The 25,251-nt window shown below is 38.6% G+C and overlaps 1 protein-coding gene across 1 annotated transcript; it reads left to right on the top strand.

The window, feature by feature from the left end:
• Positions 1–11,219: 11,219 nt before the first annotated feature.
• Positions 11,220–12,019, top strand: LOC121785682 (probable histone H2A.3). The gene is made up of 2 exons (XM_042184086.1): positions 11,220–11,464; positions 11,636–12,019. The coding sequence occupies exons 1-2, from the start codon at positions 11,276–11,278 to the stop codon at positions 11,846–11,848; spliced, it is 402 nt and encodes a 133-aa protein (XP_042040020.1). The 5' UTR covers positions 11,220–11,275; the 3' UTR covers positions 11,849–12,019.
• The last annotated feature ends 13,232 nt before the right edge of the window (positions 12,020–25,251 follow it).

Consider the following 25,251-nt stretch of genomic DNA (forward strand, 5'->3'; position numbering starts at 1 on the left):
GGGCGGATGAGATGTCACGAGAATTAAGATAAAATTGTTAAAGTAAGAGAGAGTAGGAGAATGGTATGGTAAAGTAAGAGAGATGAGGAGAATAGTAGTTAAAGTAGAGTTAGTGGATAGTAGAACCTACATTATTAAATTGATAAAACTTTCCAAAAATGGAATGCACATATTTTTATGGGGCGGACGAAAATGGTAAGAACACATATATTTATGGGACGGAGGGAGTAAAAGACATCAATGTTTCAAAAGAAATACTCCATCCGTCTGTGAATAGGAGTCCAATTTTCCATTTTGGTCTGTCCGTGAATAGGAGGTCCGGTTTATTTTACTTTAAATTGTATTATGGTCTCACATTCTACTAACTCATTTCACTCACATTACATTTAAGATTTATATACACAAGTGGGACTCATATACCACTAAATTTTTCACCCACTTTTTCTTAACATTTCTTAAAACTTGTATCGGAGAGAAGTGAGACTCCTATAAGCAGATGGAGGGATTAAAGAATTTTAACTGAAAAAGCACTGATATCGTTGTTTGTTATTAACCTTAATTTAAAAATTGACTAACAACTTTGTTGGGGTCTCAATGATAACGGGCAAATTCGAGATCTCTACTAATTGTCGCTCCTTAGTACAAAAGGTGCGTGACATTCTTCAAGATTTTGATTCAGTCGTGGTTCGACATGCGCATAGAGAAGGTAACTTTGCAGCAGATCTTTTGTCCCATTTTGCTTATAGCTTTTCTAGAGGAGTTCATGTTATAGAAACTCCACCTTTGGTTGATCCATGTTACGTAGTTGGTTGATCCATGATAGCATATGTGTTTATTACATCCGTTAATTGTGTTAGTTTCAGGCTTTGGCTTCCTTTCCTTTACTAACAAAACTAATTGAGTGCATATTTTTTTCATATTTTTATTCTCAATTTCTGAAAAAATAGAAGAAAAACAAATTTGTGCCTGATGAATTAAAAATTATCAATGCTAACAAAGAAAAGAAATTCATGTTTAAAAAGAAATAAAGAATTTTAATTGAAGAAGCACTGATTTAATTATAGCGAGAACTACATTTTTAATCCTTGAATTTTGATTAAGGGCACGTGTTTCAATGATCAACAATATGAATTTTAACGAGAAATTGATAAATTATAATAGAGAAATAGATAAAATGAGTAAAATATAGAAGAGATAAAGAGAAAATATGAATACGAAGATGAAAAGTGAGTAATAAATTAGAAGTAATTTTCTATTTTTAGTATGAGACAAACTTTAATAGACGGACAAAAATAAATACTTATAAGACTATTTTTGTTGATGAAGGGATCAAATTATTTACCACTCCCACATTTATATCTATACATATTAAAAGAGTTTTGGAAATATTTAGAAAAAAATCCACTATAACAAAGTTAGGGATTTTTTTTAATTTTTGTAATAATTAGAGAAAATGAAAGTAGGTTTTAAAGATGACGATGGTAATAAAGTCAGAGAAGTGAAAAGAATTTTTGCTAAATTCTAAAACTTATGTTTTGAAATATTACTCCCTCCGTCTCCAAAGTTTATGTTTTGAAATATTACTCCCTCCGTCTCCAAAGATATGCACTTTGGATTCGGCACAGATTTTAATGCAAAATTGGTAAAATAAGAGAGAAGTAGAGATAGAAAGTAATTAAAGTATTGTAAGTGGAGAATGAGTTTCACCTCATTAGAGATAAAAGAGTTTTCAAAATTGAAAAATGCATATTTTTGTGGGATGAACTAAAAAGAAAGAGTGCATATTTTTATGGGACAAACTAAAAAGGAATAGTACATATTCTTGTGAAACAGATGAAGTATTAAACAGTCTGTAAAACTATAGTATTACTTAAATTCAAATTTGATTTCATAAAATGAAGCTAAAATTTATAAATTTTGATCTATAAATACCAACTCTCATAATTGTGAGAATGAGGTCTTCAAAGCTGGAATTTTTTTGCAAAGAAAGAAAAATGTGGGAGAAAGAGATACTTCTTCCCCTCGGACTAGCACTAGGACTTCCCAAAAACACTTTCTGCCACGTCACTAGGACTTCCCACCCAACTGCCACATCACTAGGACATCCCACTACACAATAGTGAACAAGCACTAGGACATACCGGCGGACAAGCACAATAATAAAAATTCACAAATTCACAAATACGCAATTACAAAATTAAAATTTCGATACGAATACGAGCGGAGAAAGTGCGATAATACTTTTATTAAATAAAAAAAATTAAAATAATACAAAGCAACAAAAAAAACAACAATTTAAACAAAGTTTAGTATGCCTTCAATCTTTATAGTTTGCCGCTAGCCGAACGGGTATGATATGTTTATGTTTTAGGCCTTCATTTTCGACGATCATTGTGCATGATATGAAGTGCAACGAGCCAGATATATAGAGTTAAATTAAAAAAAATAAAAAGTCAAAAAATAAAAAATAAAAAGTGCTCTCGTCCGTCGGCTCGTCCATCGGGGACCCACAATAGCGGACGAGCGGACGGACGACCAAGAAATCCGAAGAACGAGAGGTCGTCCGTCTGGCTCGTCCGCGAGCCGCTCGCCGGTCACAATAGTGGACGAGCGCGATGGACAAGTGGCTCGCCGGTCGCTCGTCCGCCGGCTCGTCCACTATTGTGGATGCTCTAAACATGCTACCATTTCTACGCCTAACTTAACTCGTCGGATATGCGCCGAAGTTGTCGGAGATATAATCATGTAGATATGTCGTTGTGTTCTTCTTGGGCTTGCTTTCTTTGAGATGGTTGTAGGTTGTGCTTGGTTTGTCGATTTTTGGTGTTTCTTTTTTTTTGGAGAGATTTAGTTTTGGTTCAAGCTTTTGTACTCTTTTGCTCACTATTTTCTGAATGGTCCGAGCCATTTTTTTATAAAAAAAAATGTTTATATCGTGAGATGGACTAGGATGATCTGGGCCAAAGTCTCCTGATATAAATATATAGTGTGATTACTTTTTTTTTAAAGTATAGATCAAAATTATTCTATCAGCATAGGTCTTTGTGTTGTTTTATTTTGAACTTATTTAATTTTATATTTTTATTTTCTAATAAAATATTAGTATATTACTGTATATTTTAAAATTTAAAAATCTATTTCAAAATATTGTTTCTCACTCCAGTTGACTAATTAATGTCAGTGCGTTATATTTGTAAATTTACTGAATTAATTACTTATACAAGGCTAAATTATCGTTGCTCCATTTAAAATTTGAAAATGTTAGTAGTTTTCTGTATTTGTACATAAGAATATTACGGTATGTAGATATTGTTTAAATTTTTAAAATTTAGTCTAATATAAAAATAAATAATATTGATCCGTGCAATTGCACAAGTGTTACAGTTACAGTAGTTCTTCGTATTAAAATTTTGGTTAATCACAAACTCAGTTATACTCATATGTAATTCTCAAAAATAAAAGAAGCCCAATTCTCATATGTAAATTATGTCATTAATTCTTTTCGGTTTCTATAATCGATCCCTCTTTATATTATGATATCCATATTCTTTACTTTTTTTTACATATACTTCACTGATATTGTATTTCAATTGCTCACTCAAACCTTGTATGTTATGCAATTGCTTGTCAATTCTTTTTTATCTTTCAGACAACCTACCGATTCATTGTAACTTTGTCATAGTTTATGCCATTAGTGATTTATTTCTTACTTCTCATTTACTTCTATCTTTTATATCTTAGTTGTCAAAGCATATCAAAAGAGAATAATTGAGTGAATATTGGAGAATAATTGATTGCATTATTGTCTAAAAATAGAATGATTACCTTTGATTGTATTAACCTCCTTTGATGATGATTACCTTTAATTGTATTTACCTTAGATAGGCTATATTCTCACCTATATAATGAGGTGATGAATTACATTGTAAACATAACACAAGAAATACAAAGTCTTTTACTCCCAAATACCTTTTCTCAAATTATGTATCGCCTTATGAATCCCAAATCTCTCGATTACCATCTTTAAGATGGTATCAAAGTAGGTTTATTCGGGCTTGAGACTCAGAAAATTATCATCACAGTCTCGATTACCTTTCTCGACCTTTTGAACCTGCAAAACACAGCCACAAAAAAATGTCAGATTCCGAATTTGAAACACCACCAAAAACCAACCAACCCATAACCCTTTCAGCCGAGCAATTCGCTGAATCCATGAGACTGAATATGTCTCAAAAAACCCCAAACGATAAGCCTTCATCTATATAATCACTAGGCGAGGTGCGCCTGACAGAAAAACTCAATGGGGACAACTATCCCCTATGGGAAAAACTGATGAGAAGGGGGATCCGAGGGAAGGGTCTGACGTCTCACATAATAGGAGTTACAGACCCTCCCCCACTGACCGACCCGACCTACAACCGGTGGTAGCAGCGAGACGATTGCTGTTTCAACTGGATCATCAACAACATTGACGTCAGCCTCGTCAATGAGGTCTCCCAATACGAAATGGCCTACGACTTATGGGATAGTCTGGCCACAACATACGGGAGTGGCGCCGACCAATTCCAAATATCGGACCTACACAGACAAGCCTACAACATCAGACAAGGAAATCTCTCTTTAGAGAGTCTATCGCAAAAACTCCAAGATCTATGGATCTCAATTGACACCAGGGATCCTAACCCAATGGACACTCCCTCAGTATCGAGAAATACAACCAGAATACACAGAGACATAGATTATAACAGTTCGTATGGGCATTAGATGGCCACAGATACGATAAAATCAAAAGAGAGATCCTGAACATGGATCCAATACCGACGACGAGGAAGACATACGGACTGGTCAGGAGAGAGTCCATCAATGAGAACCTGCTCAATCCATAACCCAAGGAATCCGGAATCGGAGTCGGACTGGCCGTATTCGACAGAAATCAGTCGTTCCCCACACAACACCACCAGCTACCGAGAAACCCTAGCCATGGCGGAAACCCTAGCTACCGGAAAGAGGAAGACAAAAGTAAATTAGTGTGTAGCCATTGTGGAGGAAAGACACACACCAAAGACACATGCTTCCACATCCACGGGTTCCCGGAGTGGTGGGAGGAGATGAAGAAGGTGAGACAAGCTATAAACGCGGGACAGAGCAACAATGGAGGAAGAGCATCGACGACCATCACCATCGACCGCGCCATCTACATCGGAAAATCGGTGGGCGACAGCAGCGGCAACGACGGCAACAACGAGAACCAAATCGAAGGAAAAGGGTCCGTCGGCTTCGTCTCAGTAGCAAGAACGTGGTCCGAAGGTACGGTATCACTGATCGGAAACATTATCGGCGGTGGTAGTGGCGGCAAAGCAGCGGAGGGGGCTAGTGTTCCCACAGGCAGCACGACGGTGGAGGCTAGGGTTTGGTCCCTCAAACCCTTAAGTACCCGACACTTCCCAAAATTCCAAACCCACCCCACCATTTTCCCTAAATACCGAACTGACGACCGAACCCAAACCCTCACCCGTAATATACCCCAAAAATCCCATAAATTCCAAATTAACCCCCAGAAATCCCAAACATCCCAAATTGACCCCAACAAATTCCCAAAATTCCAAATTGACCCCCACCTCCCATCAGACTCACAAAACTCACCCCAAACTTCTGCGATATTCCAGAATAACCCCCACATTGCCAAAACCTTACAGATTACTCCCCCAAACTTCCCAAAATATCACATACAAGCCATCCATTCCTTGTCGAAATTCCTTCGATGCCCTCGCCTGTTCCTTCACACCCATATCAGGCCCCAAAGACCCTCACTGGATTTTTGATTGTGTGGCAACCGATACAATTTCATTTGAAGCCTCAGATTTTGTGTCCATCTCTACTTCCAATAAATCCCATGTCCAAACTGCCAGTGGGGACCTAGCACAAGTCATAGGGGCGTGCACGATAAACATTTCGCCCACTATGTGTCTATCTAATTGTCTTTATGTCCCGTCATTGTCGCATAAACTCTTGTCTATAAGTCATGTCACCAAGGAGTTGAACTGCAAATTACTAATGCAACCTCAATTTTGCATGTTATAAGATATTAAGACGGGGACTATAGTTGGGCGTGGCACTGAGCGACGCGGTCTGTACTATGTGGACGAGATTGCCCAACACAGTGCTGCGGTGATACTAACTCCCGGACCCGACAGACAGGCAGGCTTGGCTTTGGCATCGTCGGTTAGGGCATTCATCCTTAGGATATTTTCGCCTACTTTTTTCCTAAATTAGTTACTTCTATAAACTTCTTTCATTGTGATACTTGTGTGTTGGCCAAAAACCATAGACATTCTTTCAAGTTAAACAATACACGAATGAAAACTCCTTTTGCTTTAGTACATTCTGATGTTTGGGGTCCTGCCCCGTCACTAGGGGACAAGGTTTTTGATACTTTGTACTTTTTATTGATGACTACTCTCGCATGACTTGGATCTATTTTTTAAAGAATAAGCATGAAGTTTTTGATAAATTCGTCGATTTCTATAACCTTATTCAAAATCAGTATAACCATAACATCTAAATTCTTAGATCCGACAATGGGGGGAATTTGTCAATAAAAACATGCAAGAATTTTTTTGGATAAATTAGTCCATCAAACCTCGTGCGCATACACCCCAGAACAAAATGGGGTAGCCGAAAGAAAGAACCGATATATCCTAGAAATTACCCGAGCCCTCCTAATTGAATCCAAAGTATCAAACTCTTTTTGGACCGAAGCAATAGCCACTGCAGTACACCTCATGAATCGACTACCCACTGGAATCCTTAACTTCAAAACACCTTTGGATGTATTTTCTAACCACTTTGAAATTCCATCCTCCTTATCCTTTGAGCCTAGAGTTTTCGGCTGCTCTGTCTTTGTTCACATCCCAAAACACGAACGTTCCAAATTTGATCCTTGTGCCCTAAAATGTGTCTTCCTAGGCTATGGAAAGAATAAAAAAGGCTACAGATGCTATGACCCAACAACCCGTCGAATACATACCACCATGAATTGTGATTTTGTGGTGGGGGAATATTTCTATACCCAATCTAAAAGCCAGGAGGAGACACAATCTTCCGACAATAGCCAAAATAATGACTTCCTAGATTGACTACCAGATATTGGGAACAACCACTTAGGGGGAGAACCACATCCAGGGGAACACCAGACAGGGAGAGAGTCACAGCCAAGTCCGGTCACAGAAGTTGGTCCACCTGAGGAAGTTAGTGGCACCGCCGGACAGTCAAGTCCTGTAGTACAGAATGAAGAACAAAGTGACATTGTCCGGCCATCAACCCCGCCTTCGATTCCTAAGGTAAACAGTTCAGATTTTGATAATTTACCTTCAGAACACACTAATCTTGATAGGGGCAATAATGAGGAGCATGGAACCAGTGGAGATTCAGGAGATCCATACGAGCTGCCCCGAAGGAGTACAAGGGGAATCCCTCCCCGAAGATACTCACCAGACTGGAAAGGGAGAAAAGCTAAATATGCAGTGTCAAATATTACTCAAAGTCACCTGTCAGAGATGGCCCGAGAGTTCAAAATTGCCTTATATGAGGAAGAAGATATTCCACAATCATTTGAAGAAGCCAGCAAACACAAACACTGGAGAGAAGCCATAAAGAAGGAGATAGATGCCCTAGTAAAAAATGGCACATGGGAGAAATGCACCTTGCCAAAGGGGAAGAAGCCAGTTGGATGTCGATGGATATTCACCATAAAAATAAGAGCAGATGGTTCAATCGAGAGGTACAAGACGAGACTCGTTGCGAAAGGCTACACTCAAGTATATGGAGTGGATTATGAAGAAACATTCTCCTCAGTAGCAAAGATGGATACTGTGCGGGCACTACTGTCTATAGCAGTGTGCAAAAACTGACCACTCCACCAGTTCGACGTGACCATCACCTTCCTCCATGGAGAGTTAGAAAAGGACAAGGAAGTGTACATGGAAGTTCCACAGGGGTTATCCGAAGAATTTGGAGCAGGAGAAGTGTGCCGACTACGAAAAACCTTATATGGTTTGAAGCAATCTCCACGGATCTGGTTCGGAAGATTCTGCCAGGCAATGTTCAAACATGGATTCCAACAAAGTCAATCCGACCACACACTCTTCACAAAAAGGAGAGACAAGGAGGTAACATGTCTGCTTATTTACGTTGATGACATGATCATTACTGGAGATGATGCAGAAGAGATCCAGAGTTTGAAGGAAAACCTATCTAGAGAATTCGAGATGAAAGACCTGGGAACACTGAAATACTTCCTGAGGATAGAATTGTTGAGATTCAGACACGGAATATTTCTAAGGCAAAAGAAGTACGTTCTGGACTTATTGGCAGAAACGGGTCTCTTCGATTACAAGCCCGTAGACACTCCAATAATTCCCAACCATGGTCTGAAAATAGAAGGAGTAGATCTCGCTGACAAAGAAAGGTACCAACGACTTGTAGGAAAACTCATCTATCTCTCACATACCAGACCCGACATCATGTATGCCGTCGGCATCGTAAGTCAGTTCATGCACCGACCTCAAGCTAACCACATGGAGGCCACATTGAGAATCGTGCGATATTTGAAAGGGACTGTAGGCTATGGAGTATTTCTAGCAAAAAGAGAAGACTTAGAGATTGATGGGTACACTGATGCTGACTGGGCAAGCAATCCAGTGGACAGAAAATCCACTGGAGGCTACTTCACTTTCATCGGGGGCAACTTGGTTACTTGGAGGAGTAAGAAACAGAAGGTCGTGGCTCTGTCTAGCGCCGAGGCCGAGTTCCAAGGAATGAAAAGTGAACTCATGGAAATCCTATGGCTAAGAAGACTGCTCACGGAAATTGGCTTCCCGCCTACTCGGAAGAGCCAACTGTTCTGTGATAACAAGACAACTATTAGTATCTCAGAAAACCCAATGCAATATGACAGAACAAAGCATGTGGAAGTTGATCGTCACTTCATCAAAGAGAAATTAGAAGGAGGCATTATTGAATTCATGTATGTTCATTCTGAAGAACAACTTGCAGACATATTGACTAAAGCAGTTCACCCAAAAGTCTTCAAAGAGATATTGGGCAAGTTAAGCATCGGAGATACCATTGCTTAACTTGAGAGGGAGTGTCAAAGCATATCAAAAGGAGAATAATTAAGTGAATATTGGAGAATAATTGATTGCATTATTATCCAAAAATAGAATGATTACCTTTGATTGTATTTACCTTATGAGGTGATGATTACCTTTGATGATGATTACCTTTAATTGTATTTACCTTAGATAGACTATATTCTCATATATATAATGAGGTGATGAATTACATTGTAAACATAACACAAGAAATACAAAGTCTTTTACTCTCAAATACCTTTTCTCAAACTATGTATCGCCTTATGAATCCCACAACTTTCGATTACCATTTTTAAGATTATTATAATATATAATATGATAATCGAGGACGAAGGAGAAACAAAACTGGATAGGATGAAAGATGAAGCTAAATCTAGCTCAGTATTTACCCGTGACAACCCAACTTAGGGTGCATGAGGAACGAGCTTACTGACAACTCTAATAAGATTTAATCAAAAAAAGTACACACAACAACTAAAGTTGATTTCTTAAGTAATTTTAAGAGTTTGAAATACTTAATTTTCTGTATTTATTTAATGTAAATTTTTAATTTTAATTAAGTAACTTTTCAATTATTTGGTTATTTATTTTGATTATTTAAATATTACTATAATTTACATAAATGTATAAAATTTAAAATTACTAAAAATGATGAAATAAAAAATTAAGCCTAGGCTGAAATTGAACTAAAGTTTTATGACTATAGTATTTAAAGTTTTATGACTATAGTATTTATTATGATGCGGCTAAATAGAGAAGTTTACAATATAATGGTTCACTAAATGGTATTCTAAGTGAAATACAACGCCGTGGATAGAAATGTTAATCAGCTCAGCTCATCGAGCTTTGGGTTACTCCTATTTGAATTACTGTGAAATTTTATTTAGTATTTCAATCCTAAGGCCATTAGCAATGAGGCGCGCCCTATGGCGCGCCACGTCATCAGTTTTATCCTCCTACCCCCACCTGCAATGGGGCGCTCTAAGGCGCGCTCTATATGTTATTAATTTAAATGTTATATTATTATTTTATTAATTAATATAAATGTTTTAAAAAATGTAATGCAAACTAAATTAAAAAACACAACGATTAACTAAAAATCGGCGAAGATTGCATTCATTAAACAAAAGTTACACGTTTTGAGTTGGCTAAAATCTACGCAATTCCCAACTTCCGGCGCAGCTCATCGATCAATCCCCCGACCAACGAGCCTCCCCAAACATCGGACTCTTGGGACTTGAATTCATTTCGTAGTAATAATAAAAATTTGAGTTTCGAGAGTGAAATCGTGAAATGAAACGTTAGAAATGAAGGTGGGGTAGGAGTATTTATACAAAAAATCGAAAACGTGTGCCATCGTCCGCCGATCCCGCAATGGCGTGGACGATGGCGCGGACGATAGGCCATCGTCCGCGACATAGGGCGCGCCCTATGGATCGGCCGCGGACTAAGGGGACGGACGATGGCGGGCACCCACAATGGGGGCATCGTCCGCGCCCGAGGACGATGGACGCCATAGGGCGTGCCATCGGGTGCCCCATTGCGGGTACCCTAATATTTTAACATTTGAGTTTCGAATCAACCCAACGAGCTAATCAAATGCTAACCAAATTATTTATTAAATTCTTATCTGCACTGTAACTTTGAAACTGAACCCTAATAATAACCATGAACATTGACATCTTTCTCAATTATCCTCACACTTCATTATTTTTACAAGACTTATTTTCATTGTTACGGAATAGACCGATCAAATTTCACAATTTTTTTTCTTATATACCTACAATGAATTACTATGCATAAAATTTAAACATATAAAAAATGTGATAATCATAAAATTAAAATCTAAAAATTGATAAAATTCCTAATCTTAAACATAAGATAATAAGAACAGCAGATTTAATATTCGTATAAAATGGTCAAACTAATCCTGATCCGACTCACAAATCTGGCTTCCCATCCGGACCGTCCACTGATTATCTTATCGACGGCTGTAAGTACGATCCCCGTGATTAAATCCCACACTTAGCCACTATATAAAGATCTAATGCTTTTCAATTCTCCCAACTCTGTTTCCCTCTGAAAAATTCATTCCATCACCTCTAGAATTTCTGGTAATTAAAATGGCAGGGCGTGGTAAAACGCTTGGATCGGGAGCGGCGAAGAAAGCCCAATCGCGTAGCAGCAAAGCCGGCCTCCAATTTCCCGTCGGCAGAATTGCCAGATTTCTCAAGGCCGGCAAATACGCCGAGCGTGTCGGCGCCGGAGCTCCCGTTTACCTCGCCGCGGTTCTCGAATACTTGGCTGCCGAGGTAAAGTTTCGTTTCCATTAATAAATCGGCATCTTCAATTTTTGATTTCTTAAATTTAGGGTTTCGATTGGAAAAGTTAATTTGGGTATTTTTTTAATGTCACCAGAAAAGTTGATTTTCATTGACTGATTAACGCTGTGATGATCAAATTCGAGTTTTGATTGATTGCAGGTTTTGGAATTGGCTGGAAATGCGGCGAGAGACAACAAAAAGACGAGAATTGTGCCGCGGCACATTCAATTGGCGGTGAGAAATGATGAGGAGTTGAGCAAATTGCTTGGCGATGTGACGATTGCGAACGGTGGTGTGATGCCCAACATCCACAACCTGCTTCTACCGAAGAAGGCGGGTGGATCATCAAAGCCCACCGCTGATGATGATTAAGCTGTTGCTTTTGAATTTAGAATTGCATTATTTAGGGTTTGTTTGGTTAGGATTACTCAATTTGATTGTGTTTGTAGTTGGGGATGGTAAGATTTGTGCATAACTAGGGATGAATTGGGTGAAAATGCTCTGGAGCTATATTGATGAAATCAAACCTTCTCTTTTTAGAAAGTTTCCATTTTGATATTGCAACTGATTCATTATTTTATTTATTTATCTATCTAAAACATTAACGTAGTGAAGTATTAAATCCGAAACATAAAACTGATTCATGCACATTGGTTTCAAATTTTGGCAATTTTTTTTAATGTATGATAAAAAAGTATTTTCTTTGATTAATTATGTGTTCATTCATAACGCAATACAGAATTTCCGGATTCGTTGCATCACCACGCCAAAAGAATAAAATGGAAAAAGAAGAATGTATGAAATCTAGATTTTCTTTAGTATTTCAAAAGCGGAAAATAATAAAAAATAATCAAGAAAAAATTACATGGTAAATAATGTTGGCACGATGAATTGACTAAGGCCATCCGCAATGCTGTTTCTTAACCGTCTCATCTTTTAACTATTCATGGTCCCACTGTACTTTTTACTCCATATCTTAATAAAGAGACAGAACATGCAACCTTCCATCTCTTATCGATCTCTTAACCATCTCATCCTTTACCTATTTATTCAATTTCATTTTTATTTCCAACAAATTCAATTAATAAAAACATACTTTATTAAATAAAATAAAAATTACAACTTAAAATCCTAAAAAAATACATAATTAAATTCGTAGCATAATAAATAAAAAAAGACATAATTTAAAATATAATTTTATAGAAATTATAAAAACTACTCCGCCGGGAATCATCCCCTAGAGGCGGTAGAGGTGGTATACCAAGTTGTCCCGCCAGATACACAATGCCGGCATGATGGGCTTGAAATTGGGCAGGCGTCATGCGGGAAGTGTCCGCCATCGTGGCGGTGAAGTACATGGACATTAAGGAGGAGGGCGACCCTTGGGAGCTCGCCTGGCTTGATTCGCCTCGGCCCCTCCTCCCTCTAGCCGCCTTCGCCGCCTTGGTCCCTTGTGGCCGACGGCGCCCACAGAAGGACCCCCCTGCATCGTCCGCCGTGCCATCAACCTCCTGCGAGGCAACCTCTTGTGCGGCGCTGCCTGAACCGCCCCACTAGACGAGTATTGGCCACCCCGCCGTGTGCTTCGTGCGCTTCGAGGTCGAGCCCGTACTGGACTGTACACCGCCGGCCCACCTTGCCTCGTCTTTGACGACCTCCCAAACATCGACATGTTTGAATTCTTTACCGGTGTCGTCTAAATAGAATCGCAAAGCCGATCTCAGAATGTCGGCAAGCACTTCATGGTTTGTTGATTCCCGACGATGAGATCGTACGAGACGCTGATCCAGGCGTTGTACACAACCATCATGTCCTTGCGGCTGTACGGATGCTGACCTACATCCTCATCCTCCTCGGCCGCCTCCGCCTCTTCCTCCACAGCGTCGAATGCCCTGGAGCTTCCACTGCCTCGTCCTCCTTCCGGAGTGGGTTCATCCGGATAATCCTCCCTAATTTGGGATAATCCATGCGAATACCTCAGGGCGGAGGGACGAGCGTATCCATCCACATCAAAATGGGGTGGTTGGTACCCGCCGGGGTCGACGAGCCTTGGGTGCCCGGCGTCGACGAACCGGAACCCGAACCACCCAATACATTGTACATGCCCCCCAGTCGCCAAACGCGTTGATGTCAAACCCCCCGGAGCCGCCCTCGTTTCCGTCGCCGGACATTTTGTGATCAAAATTGGAGAGGTTAGATGAAAATTGGAGAGGAAATGAAGATGATTTGGGAAGAATAGATGTGTGTTTGTGTGTGTAATGAGGATGGAATAGGAATATTTATAGAGTAAAAAAATAAAAAAAAAATAAAAAAAGAAAAAACGGTCGAAAACGGTAATATTACCGTTTGTTTTTTTTATTAAATTCAATTTTAAAAAAAAAATGATTTATTGCGTTAGCGTGACGAAGCCTACTAGCGGGCCGGCGATGGGGTATCATGCGTGGCACCAGCGCGCGCCACGTCGTGCGCGCGCGTGGCGAGCTGGCTCGCCATCCGTCTCGGTGGGACGGGCGTCTCGGCTGTATGGTGACGAGACGGGACGCTGCAACGCGTCCCGCGTGGGTCTCGTCTCGGAGGGACGAGATAAGAGACACCCGTGATATGCGTTGCGGGTGCTCTAATGATAATTTGACATATGGAATTATAGAGGATTTTATTTTCAATTGATATTCAAATTAAAAACATTGATTTTGTTTTCAATTAATATTCAAATTAAACCTTTAATTTTTTTATGAAAATGATTATATTACCCCGTCCTTTAAATTGTCATATTTTGATCGGACACGTGTTTTACGAAATGTATTGGAAAGTGGGTAAAAAAATTGGTGGAATGTGAGTCCTACTTTTAAATATTAGTGAGAATGTGTTAGTGGAATGTGTGGTCTATTATAAAAAAATCGTAAAAGAATGTGAAATGTGACGAATTTTCAGGGACAAGTATATTCCAAATTTATAATTTATAATATGAAAACATTTCAATTTTTTTGACCTCCTATATATAACTATTCTATACGTTACACACATTTATATTTATACCCCCTTTGTCCAAGAATATGAGTCTCATTTCCTTCCGGCATAGATTTTAAGAAATGTTAAGAAAAATAGGTGGAAGAAAGTTAGTAGAATATGAGTCTCACTTATATATATTGGCTTTACGGCTATGTTTGGTTGTCATGATTCTGACTGGGAAAGTAATCTGATTCCTTAAATTTTAAATTTCTGTGTTTGTTTTGGCTTTTAATCAAACTAGAAAAGTAATCAGAATCCGAGAACAAGGAAAGTTAGTACAACTTTCTAGGATTCTGAATCCTAACTTTTCTTAGGTATTCTTTTTCTCAGTTTTAGAATTCCTACATATTTAATGCAATATAATATAGTTATTATTATTTATTATTATTATTATTTATTATTATTATTATTATTATTATTATTATTATTATTATTAATTACAATGTTTTCAAAATAATTTAAAATTATAAATCATATCATTTCAGTATAATAAATAACTATAATTAAAATTATAATAATTATAACTATATTATTATAATTTTTATATATAATTGTTATTATTATTATAATTAATAATTTATTAAACAAATAAAATATGATTACATAATATAAATCATATAATAATAATAATAACTAAATAATAATTATTATTTTATAAATTAATAAATAATCAATATAGTTGTAGGAAAATTTTGAATTATAAAATATATTTAATTATAATATTTTTAAATATAATAATAATCATATTTATTATAATTATTATATATTATGATGAATAGTCCATATTTAAACTATACATCGTAATAATAAATATAACAATATAATAATTATTATTTATAATTAATAATTTATTAAAAAAATTATATTATTATTCATTTTTATAAACAAAATCATAATTAGTATATTTTTAGTTTGATATTTAAATCAAATATAAAGTTCAAAATTTTGATATTTCCAAACACATGAAAGTAAAGTTATTAGGAATCATATTCATGTGATTCATTTTCTTAGGAATCATTTTCCTTGCCAACTTTACTTTCCCGTCAACCAAACATGACCTAAATGATATGTGAGTGGAATGAGTTAATGAAATGTGAGGTCTCTTTACCATTTATGTTAATTATGAATCGGGACTCCTATTCGTGAAAAGAATAAAATGAAAAAAACTGGATTCCTAATCGCGGACGGAGGGAGTATAACACAATATGTGACTTTTGTAATAATCTTAAATGAGGTATTCATGGAGTACAATTTAGCTCTTGTTTTATTTTGGATTATTTATTCTTTTATAAAAAGTTAATGTCTTATTAGTTAAGTATGGCATAGATTTACTTTCACTTGTCAAAATATTAATGAGAATACCACGTCATCATGTCAACATGGTATATTTAGATTACTGAAATTTTTATCGAAATAATCAGTGTTATTTCACGTACAATTCACAACTTTTAAAAAATAATTTTTAATGGTACTTCAAAAACTTAAAATAGACTAAGAGAATAGCAGCAAGAAAATATATTTAATGGTATTTCAAAATTTATTCCATTTTGATTTTTTAATAAATAAATACTCATGTAATCCTATCTATTTTTGGAATTATAATCTAATACACTCGAATTACTTTTCAAATTTAGTTTACATTATGACCAAAATCATTGTAAATATATCAAAATTGGTTAGGTATGATAAATATAAAGAAATTTGTACTATTGAATTAGATTAATTTAATTAGTTGGTTTGATATGATAAATATAAAGAAATTTGTACAACTGAGTGTAACTTTCTATTTTTTAGTATCAGACTAGTTTTGATGGACGAACGTGAATAAAAATATGAGACTTCAAAATATAAATATATTAAAAAACTAATATTAATATTATTATTTATACTGAATTATTGATTAAATTGTGATTAATGTGTAATTTAGATAAACTATGTATGATGGAAAAAATATAAAAGTAGTTCTTGCTCAAACAGCATACAAACTCATGTAACGAATAATTTTTTCTCATTAAAATGGGAATATAATATTTTTATATTTAATGTTGTTCGTATCGATTTATATATTTAGTTTGACACATATTTAGTGTTGTTCATTTCGATTTATATATTTAATTTTATTCTAATTCATTTAAAAATGTTATTGAAATGTTTAATTTCATAAAATTCATAAAAATCAAAGCTTGATTTGCTCGTTTTCACTATAATTTTGAAACAAATTAATAAAATAAGAAATCAAACTTTGATATTTATGAATTTTGTGAAATTAAAATTTTCAATAACATTTTTTAATGTACTAGAATCAAACTAAATATATAAATTGAAGTAAACAATATTAAACGTACGTCAAACGAGAGTGATGCTCACATACGAAGCTCACGTAAGATATATAGCATATTATTCCTCTATACCCTAATAAGTAATATCACCTTGTTCTAATAAAAATTGGGGTGACTTGTGTTGATAAATAGATCATACGTTTCATTAGAGAGGTTATGGCCGATTAGATTGTAAATGTCTGTCTGCGATTGTCAATTATAATCAAATTACTTTATGTTGTAATAACACAATTTATCTGAATTTCTTGCATACACATACATCACCTTGTTCAGATGAAAAATGAGTTGATCTAAGGGCACCTGCATCGCTGTCTCAATGCGGGCTCGGTCTCGTCTCGGCGAGATGAGACCGCATCGAGACAGCGATGCGACACTCCCGTCCCGTGGCCCTTCGCGGAGATGAAGCTGGCGAGCCAGCTTGCCATGCGGTAGCGCCATGTGGCGAGCTCTGGCGCGAGGCGTGACACTCACTCGCCGGCCCGCGAGTGGGCGTCGTCATGCTGACGCAATAAATAATTTTTTTTTAAATTCGATTTTCTAAAAAAAAAATATATAAAAATTAAAATTTTTAAACGGTAATATTACCGTTTGTAATGGTATTTGTTTTCTATAAATACTCCCATTATCTCTTTCATTTTACACACAAACACACATCTCTCATTCCTCTCCAATTTCTGCAAAAATGTCCGGTGACGGAAACTCCGACGGCGAGGGCGGCTTCGACTTGAACTCGTTTGTCGACTGGGGGGCATGTACAATGTTTTGGGTGCTTCCGGTTCCGGTTCATCGCCGGGCACCCAAGGCTCGTCGACGCCTGCGTACCAAACACCATATTTTCCTATTGATGCATATTATCGTCCCTCTGCTCCGAGGTATGGGCAAACGCAGGGATTATCCCAAATTAGAGAGAATATTCCGGACGAACACACTTCGGAAAACCTTTCGATCGGAGCTAGAAGAGGAGGAAACGAGGAGGAAGAGGAGGAGGAGGACGAGGAGGAGGACCTAGGCCGTCATCCATACAACTCAGCGGAGATGATGGCTCTGTTCGACGCTTGGATCAACACGTCGTATGATCCCATCGTCGGGAATCAACAAACCCGCAAGTGTTTTTGGGATAAGGTCACTGACGTATATAACAAGGAAAAGCGAAGGGGGCCCGCCGCCGCAACTTGAAGATGCTTCGCAGTAATTTTGAACGAGTCGACAGAGATATCAAAACATTTTGTGGGATCTACAAGAATGAAGCGGAGAATTACAAAGCTGAGCCAGTGGAGCCGACATTCTGAGAGCGGCTTTGCGAGTCTTTAAAGCCGACACAATAAAAGATTTCAAACATGCCGATGTTTGGCAGTCGGTCAAAGAGCTTGATAGATGGGTTGGAGGTGTCCAGTCCAGCACGAGCTCGAGCTTGAAACGCACGAAGCACACAGTATGTGGCCAATACTCGTCTAGTGAGGGCAGGGAAGACATCCGATGCAGGGGCTCCTCCGGTATGTGGCCAATACTCGCCTCACAAGAGGTTGAGTTCCTGACATCCGATGCAGGGGCTCCTCCGGTACATGACGTCGGCCGCAAGGGAACAAGGCGACGAAGGCGGCTAGAGCTCGCGCAGGGAGGGGCCGAGGCGAATCAAGCCAGGCGTGGTCCCAAGGGCCGCCGTCCTCCCTAATGTCCATGTACTTCACCGCCACGATGGCTGACACTTCCCGCATGACGCCTGCCCAATATCAAGCCCATCTTGCCGGCATTGAGTATCTGGCAAGTCAACTTGGTATTCCGCCTCCATCTAGCTTGGGTGCACCGCCACCGCCTTCGGGGGATGATTTCGCTGGCGGAGTAGTTTTTATAATTTAAGTGTGCAATTTTTAATTTCTAGTATTTTAAATTATGTCTTTTTTATTTTATTTTAATATTTTAATTATGTGTTTTTTTAGGATTTAAATTGTACTACCTCCGTCCCCCAAATATTGTCACACTTTGACCCGGTACGGGTTTTAAGAAATATAATGGAAAGTGAGTTGAAAAAGTTGGTGGGATGTGTGTCCTACTTTTAAAGTATTAATTTTATAATAAAATGTGAGTAGGAATGAGTTAGTGGAATATGGGGTCCACTACCAAAAATGGTAAAAAGTGAAGTGTAACAAACTTTCAGGGACGGACTGAAATGGTAAACTGTGACAAACTTTCAGGGACGGAGGTAATAATTTTATTTTATTTAATGAAGTGTGTTTTTATTAATTGAACTTGTTGGAAATAAAAATAAAAAAGAAATTGAATAAATAGTTAAGGGATGAGATGATTAAGAGATGGAGGGTTGCAAGTACTGTCTCTTAGTTAAGAGAAGGGGTAAAAAGTGCAATGAGGCCCATGAATAGTGAAGGGATGTGACGGTATTGACACGGTATTGAGAGAGGGATGTGGATGGCCTAAGGCCTCTTGGCGTCATGGTCTTTCTTTTTATAAGTAGAGTGAACTACATAAACCATCCCTAACGTTTCCATTTGTTTCACTCCACACCCCTGACAAAAAAAAATATCGCCACAAGTCTCTAGCCTTTAACATAATCACATATCGTATATTTATAGCCATTTTTCGGACTACAATACCCTTATGCCTTGCAGGGCATTTTAGACATATTACCGAGTGTGTGCAGGCATACTCTGCCCGATGCTGCACTTTTGCAGACAGTAGGTCTGCATCGCTGTCAACTCAAATTTGTTTTCTTACGTGTAATGTGCATCAATTCTTAAGTGTTTGAAATAAATTTCTTTTCTTTCTTCTCTCACTGTAATTCAAGCTTCAATTGTGTTTCGTCGTATCAACTCAACCGTCGTATACTCTGTTGTAGGATCCCAATTTAGGTAATTTCTTCTCTCGCACTGAAATTCGTCCTTCCATTGTCTGTTGTCGTGTTATCCCTACCGAGTTGGGTCTTTTTTTTGGTGGAATTTGCAGCTGAATTTGGCTGTATTCAATGTAGGGTTTATGTGTGTTCGGCTGGATCGTGCATTTTTTTTGTTGATGGTCGAATTAATTTGTGTACTTCCCACTACATTTTAAGGATATGAAAGTATTTTCTATCCTCTCACCTCAATTCATCCTCCCATTTTCTTTCGTCTCATGAGTGTGATCCCTGCCGTCGTATACTCATTTTTCAATTCATTCTGTATAGCTGAGCTTGAGATCGCAAACTTGCACTATGACCCATTTGGGTGGTTTTTGTAGCTGAATTTGGGTGGATTTTGCAGCTGAATCTGGCTGTATTCAATTTAGGGGTTATGTGTGTTAGGCTGTGTCGTGCAATTTTTTTGGGAATTTAATTTCATAAATAATGCCGTATAAGTTTTTAATGTTTGGGTTTTAATTTCCAATTCAGCTCGTTCTAGCAATGTCGTCTTCAAGTTCTCAATCGTTCGGGTTAAGCTTCAATTGGGAGTGGCCTCGTCCGGAGATTGTGATCTGTAATCACGATCTTGAGGCTGAGCTTGTGACATCTAGGACGGCTGCTAATCCTGGACGACGTTACTATCGTTGTCCAATATGGAAGGAAGATGATTGCAGATTCTTCTGTTGGTTTGATGCGGGTCAATTGCCAAGCCAAGACACTTACTTTCAAAGAATCAAGCTCGAACGAGACAGGTTTGAAGAACAACTCCGTTGCAAGAATATTGTGGAAGGTATTCTTGAAGATAAATTGCGCATGAAAAGTGACGAATGTGCGGATCTGAAGTTAAAATTGAGCATGAAGACTGAGGAGTGTGCGCGTCTTAATTTAGAAATTGTTAGAACCAAAAAATCGTCCCGAAATTTGAAGTTTGTAATATTTTTTTATGCGTTGTAATTATTTTCTTAATGTAATGGTAACACTTTTTTTCTTCAAGCAATAAGAGGGGATTTTTTGGTACTAAATATTTGCAGTTCCACTTGAAGTATACGGGGTGTGAATAAGTGACACTTGTATAGGAATAAAGTTTCACACTGACGAATGAAGTTCCCGCATAGGTACGCATAGGTACATCAAACTAACACTTTGAAGTTTTAGTTTTATAATCACAACTAAAGTACACATCTTCTGGTGAAATACCACCCTGCGTACAAAACTTTTGGTTGAATAACACCCGACGTACAAAACTTTATGTGAAATACCACCCTACGTACAAAGTTAAAATATACAGTACAAGGGCCTTCTCATATAGCATAGACAAAAACATAGTCATAATGTTTGATCCCTAACATGCATATTTAAAATACAAGTGCATTCCCATGATGATCCCTAACAAGCATAGTATGTAATATCTGATTAATGTTAGACAAAAAGACTTCAAGGTACCATTGTTTACAAGACACAAACAAAAACCAACAGGGTTATCTCCGCTTTTAAGGTTCTCAAACTTGACCACCGCGCGTGTTCAATCCTGATCCCCTCGACGGCCACAGCGTTGCCGCCGAGTCCTGGGCCGACGTGTGCTTGGCCTTGGAACAGTGGGATTGGTCTACAACAAACAACAAACCGGTCAGATTGACTGGATTATTAAGAAATGAAAAGTGAAAGATTGATCTTGAATACTACCTCCTGGCTTGACCGCGTAGACCGACGTGTGCTAGGCCTTGTACCAGTGGGATTGGTCTACAACAAACAACAAACCGGTCAAATTGACTTGCAATGTTTATGAAATGAAAAGTGATCTTCAATACTACCTCCTGGGTTGACTGCGTAGACCGACATGTGCTAGGTCGTTCACTCCGAGGTAGAGTTGTCTATAGCAAACAAACCATTCAAATACACAATTAGCGGGTAGGGACATCATATAATTGTAATGAATAATGCCTCTTCATCTTGAAACACGTTAGACGACTCAGTCCTGTCACCGCCGTCCGTTGTGGGTGGCTCACTGGGCTCACAGGGCTTTGAACTATGTCCAACTTCGGTTCGAGCATCTACACGAGGATCATTAGTGCATGTTCTACGGTTATGCCCATCTTGTCCGCACCGACGACATCTGAGTACAAAGGTTCGTCGTAGTGACTCAGATCCATTCGCGTGATGACGAACCTGGAGTTCTTCACGCCTCAGTTTCTTTGGCCGTCCATGTTGTCTCTTTGTCCTTGGGGGTGCCAGTTCAAATCCAACTTCAGAAGTCTTCGGCCAATTATCCATCCCATTGATTGGATATAGGACATTTTCGTACAGAAGCATCGCTATCTTCGAATTAAAGGTCTCGCATATATTGTTGAGGATAACATCGCAATACACATGCGGAGAGAAATAAGCCTTTACCCATTTTTCTTTAGGAGCAATACCGAGTAGGTATTGATGTGCTTGGGGATATATAATCTGCAGTGCATCCATCCGCTCCACATACTGTTCGTGGGTTGTACTCGACGCAAGCTCCCACAACATCTCCTTAAAATTCTCCCCGATGAATCTCTTCTTGAAGTTGTTGTATATGTGCTGCATACAGAAGCGATGCTCGCTCTGTGGGAAATCCTCAAGGATTGCTTTTGCAAGACCCTACCAAATGTATGTAACACAACACCCATTAGTACATGTATAAGCCACAACACATACAGAAAATTTATAATCACACTCGAACTACTACTCTTATAGGCGAAATCACTACTAAAGTAGTATTATTTAAAAAATCACAATTAATATACACGTTTTACTGAAATCACATTACTCGTACCTTTTGCTGATCAGACATGAAGACAACTCTTAGGGCATTCTCCTGTAAGTTGATGTCCTCTGCCAGATAGCTGAGAAACCATTTCCACTGCTCATAGCTCTCAGCCTCAGTCACCGCCCACGCAATAGACCACCATCCGTTGTTTGGATTAATTCCCATGGTCGTCATAAGTTGGCCTCTGTACATACCTCGCAAGAAACAGGCATCCAAGAAGATAATCGGACAGCAGAAATGCCCTTTTTCAACGGCCCGAGACAACAATAAAACTGCAAGAATCTCGGGCCCACAGCTTCAGGATCCCTGAAGTTCTCGTAGTGTATATGCACACTAGAGTCAACGTGTGTCCGTTCCAATTCAGCTTTGTAGTCGAACAGTCTCCGATATTGGAGTCCCGCCTTGTCAAAATTACCTTCTAATGCAATGTCTCTTGCGCAATACGCCTTCATCCTGCCAACTTTGAGCCCGAACTCCTCATCGACACACTGCCGTATACCCGCCAATGGGATGTGGGGATTCGCTTTGATTTTCTTCATGTAACGCTCAGCTAGCCACTTGGACGTCTACCATCTCTGATCCAACACTTGAGAGCATGTGTGAGCATGATCTCTGTGCATATTCACTGCCACAAAATCGATGTTGTTGTGGGTTTCGATCTTCCTTGCATAAACATACCATTCACATGACTTTCCTTTACAAATAACACGAAGTCTTTTGCCATCATTATTGGATACATCTACACGGCGTCTGCTCATTATCGCGTACTGGCGAATGTCCTTATAGAAGAAATCTCTATCCTTGAAAAAATCACCAGGCTTCCAATTTGGAAGCTCATTTGTCAACTTGAAGGAGGTGTACTTGATACCCTTTCTACGCAAGCCTTCCAAATCCTCTAGATCTTGGAGATCTTGTAGCTCATCAATTGTCTCTTGCTCGTATAGAGGGTCTGTATCTGACGAGTTCCTTTTCTCAACAACAGGGGAGAATCTTCGCCTTTTCTTGGACCCTCCACTGCTTTCACCAGCTGCTGTCCAAACCCTTGTGCATCGGTCTCTGGCTCCGCACCCCCTTGTTGTCCCGCCTCCTGTTCCGGGCATTGTTGCCGACATAACGACTCGTAATATGAGATAAACATTTGTTCATCACGACACATGTTGGCCAACGAGATAAAATGGCCGACCTCATCATCATCATCGTCAGTACTTCCCTCGTTATGAAGATGACGTCCGTCGGGAACATAAACGGACGACGGACAATAAACATCTTCCGCCCCCTGATGGGGTACATCTCCTACCACTGGTACGGGTTCTTCACATGCTGCTTTAGCTGAAGCCGACTCTTGCACTTGGGTGTCAGCTTCAGACATGAACAATTCATGGGTAATGTCCTCAATGATTGGAAAGATATCATTGTCTACCCGTATGTCCAGTTGTGGCTGACAACCACAGTCTATTACCGGTCGGTACGCGTCTTCAACTGCAAATGCTCCTGCCCTGTCCGAATCTGGTTGGTGAACTACATATTCAGACTCAGTTGTAGGTTCATCGACATGGACACTTGGACCAATCGGAATGGAATGGTCCACAGATGAAGGTCTACCTACATCCTGCAATACACTAAATCACAAATGAGGGACTAAATCACAAATAAGGTACACCAAATGTACACAAATGAGGTACTAAATCAATTGTGTAAATCACAACTCATTACCTCTGGTACTTGTGCATGGGAGTCTCCACGTCCAACTTCTCCTACTTCTCCAACACATCCTCCTCCAACTTCTGCTATACATTCAACGTCGGGTGCTGCTACTGATACTTCTCCAATCTCAGAGACCGGGGCTTCGGTTGGTACTAATTCGGATGATACCGCTTCAAATGCATTCGCTAAATTTTGACTAGCTACCTCCGCGTCCCTCTTCCTCTTAGCACGATCGTCGTCTAAACTCTTCGTAAGATATTCCTCGAACTCTACATCCCTATCATACCAGCCAATCATTGAAGGCTTATTCCGGTGCCCTTGAAACTGACCCCGCTGCCTCCTCATCGGTCTAAGCTTTTGCTTTGGCACATTCGGTTCGGTTTCTTCAATCTCTTCAATAATGACTCCTGGGGGTTTAGACGCTTTGAATCTGAGAAGCTCTTGGGCTTCATCCTTCATTTTCTTCAATATAGCGTCAGCCCGGGTTATCTCCACAACATAGATATGAACTAACTTTGTCGTAGTAGACGCCACTTTGAGGAAATCCTTCAGATGTGTATCCTCAATAATGGGCAACAACGGGCCGCCGATTAAAACCCCCGCGCAGTCATGACTGTACTTTGGATCACAATAATAGAACTCACATATCATCTTCCTATCATACTTCAACTTTAACACCATGCTCGAGAGGTCTATGAGCTCGAAATGGTTTATGTTGCACAAATCGAAGTATGTCAAATACCCGCCAACATATTTTTTCTCATCGTTGGTATTGAAGAATGAACCGCCATGATGGAAAGCAACTGAAAACTTTCCAGGTGCATCCCCTGTTAAGGAGAACAATAATCGGACAATTAAAAATCAAACCAAAACAGTAAAAAAAAATTCACAAAAAATAAATTTCTGGAGTCCTGAATCACAAACTAAGGATTAAAAATCAATTTTCGGAGAAACAAAAATATATTCACAAAAAAAATCAATTTCCTAAACCCTAAATCACAAACCAAGGATTATAACTTACTATATTCATCTTCTGGGA

This window comes from Salvia splendens, chromosome 22, assembly GCF_004379255.2.
Source record: "Salvia splendens isolate huo1 chromosome 22, SspV2, whole genome shotgun sequence".
Taxonomy (NCBI): Eukaryota; Viridiplantae; Streptophyta; class Magnoliopsida; order Lamiales; family Lamiaceae; genus Salvia; species Salvia splendens.

What these genes read in the sequence shown, in the direction of transcription:
- LOC121785682 (XM_042184086.1), top strand. Translation starts at nt 11,276, where the DNA reads ATGGCAGGGCGTGGTAAAACGCTTGGATCGGGAGCGGCGAAGAAAGCC. An exon ending in TCGAATACTTGGCTGCCGAG is followed by an intron (nt 11,465 to 11,635) that starts GTAAAGTTTCGT and finishes GATTGATTGCAG; the next exon opens with GTTTTGGAATTGGCTGGAAA.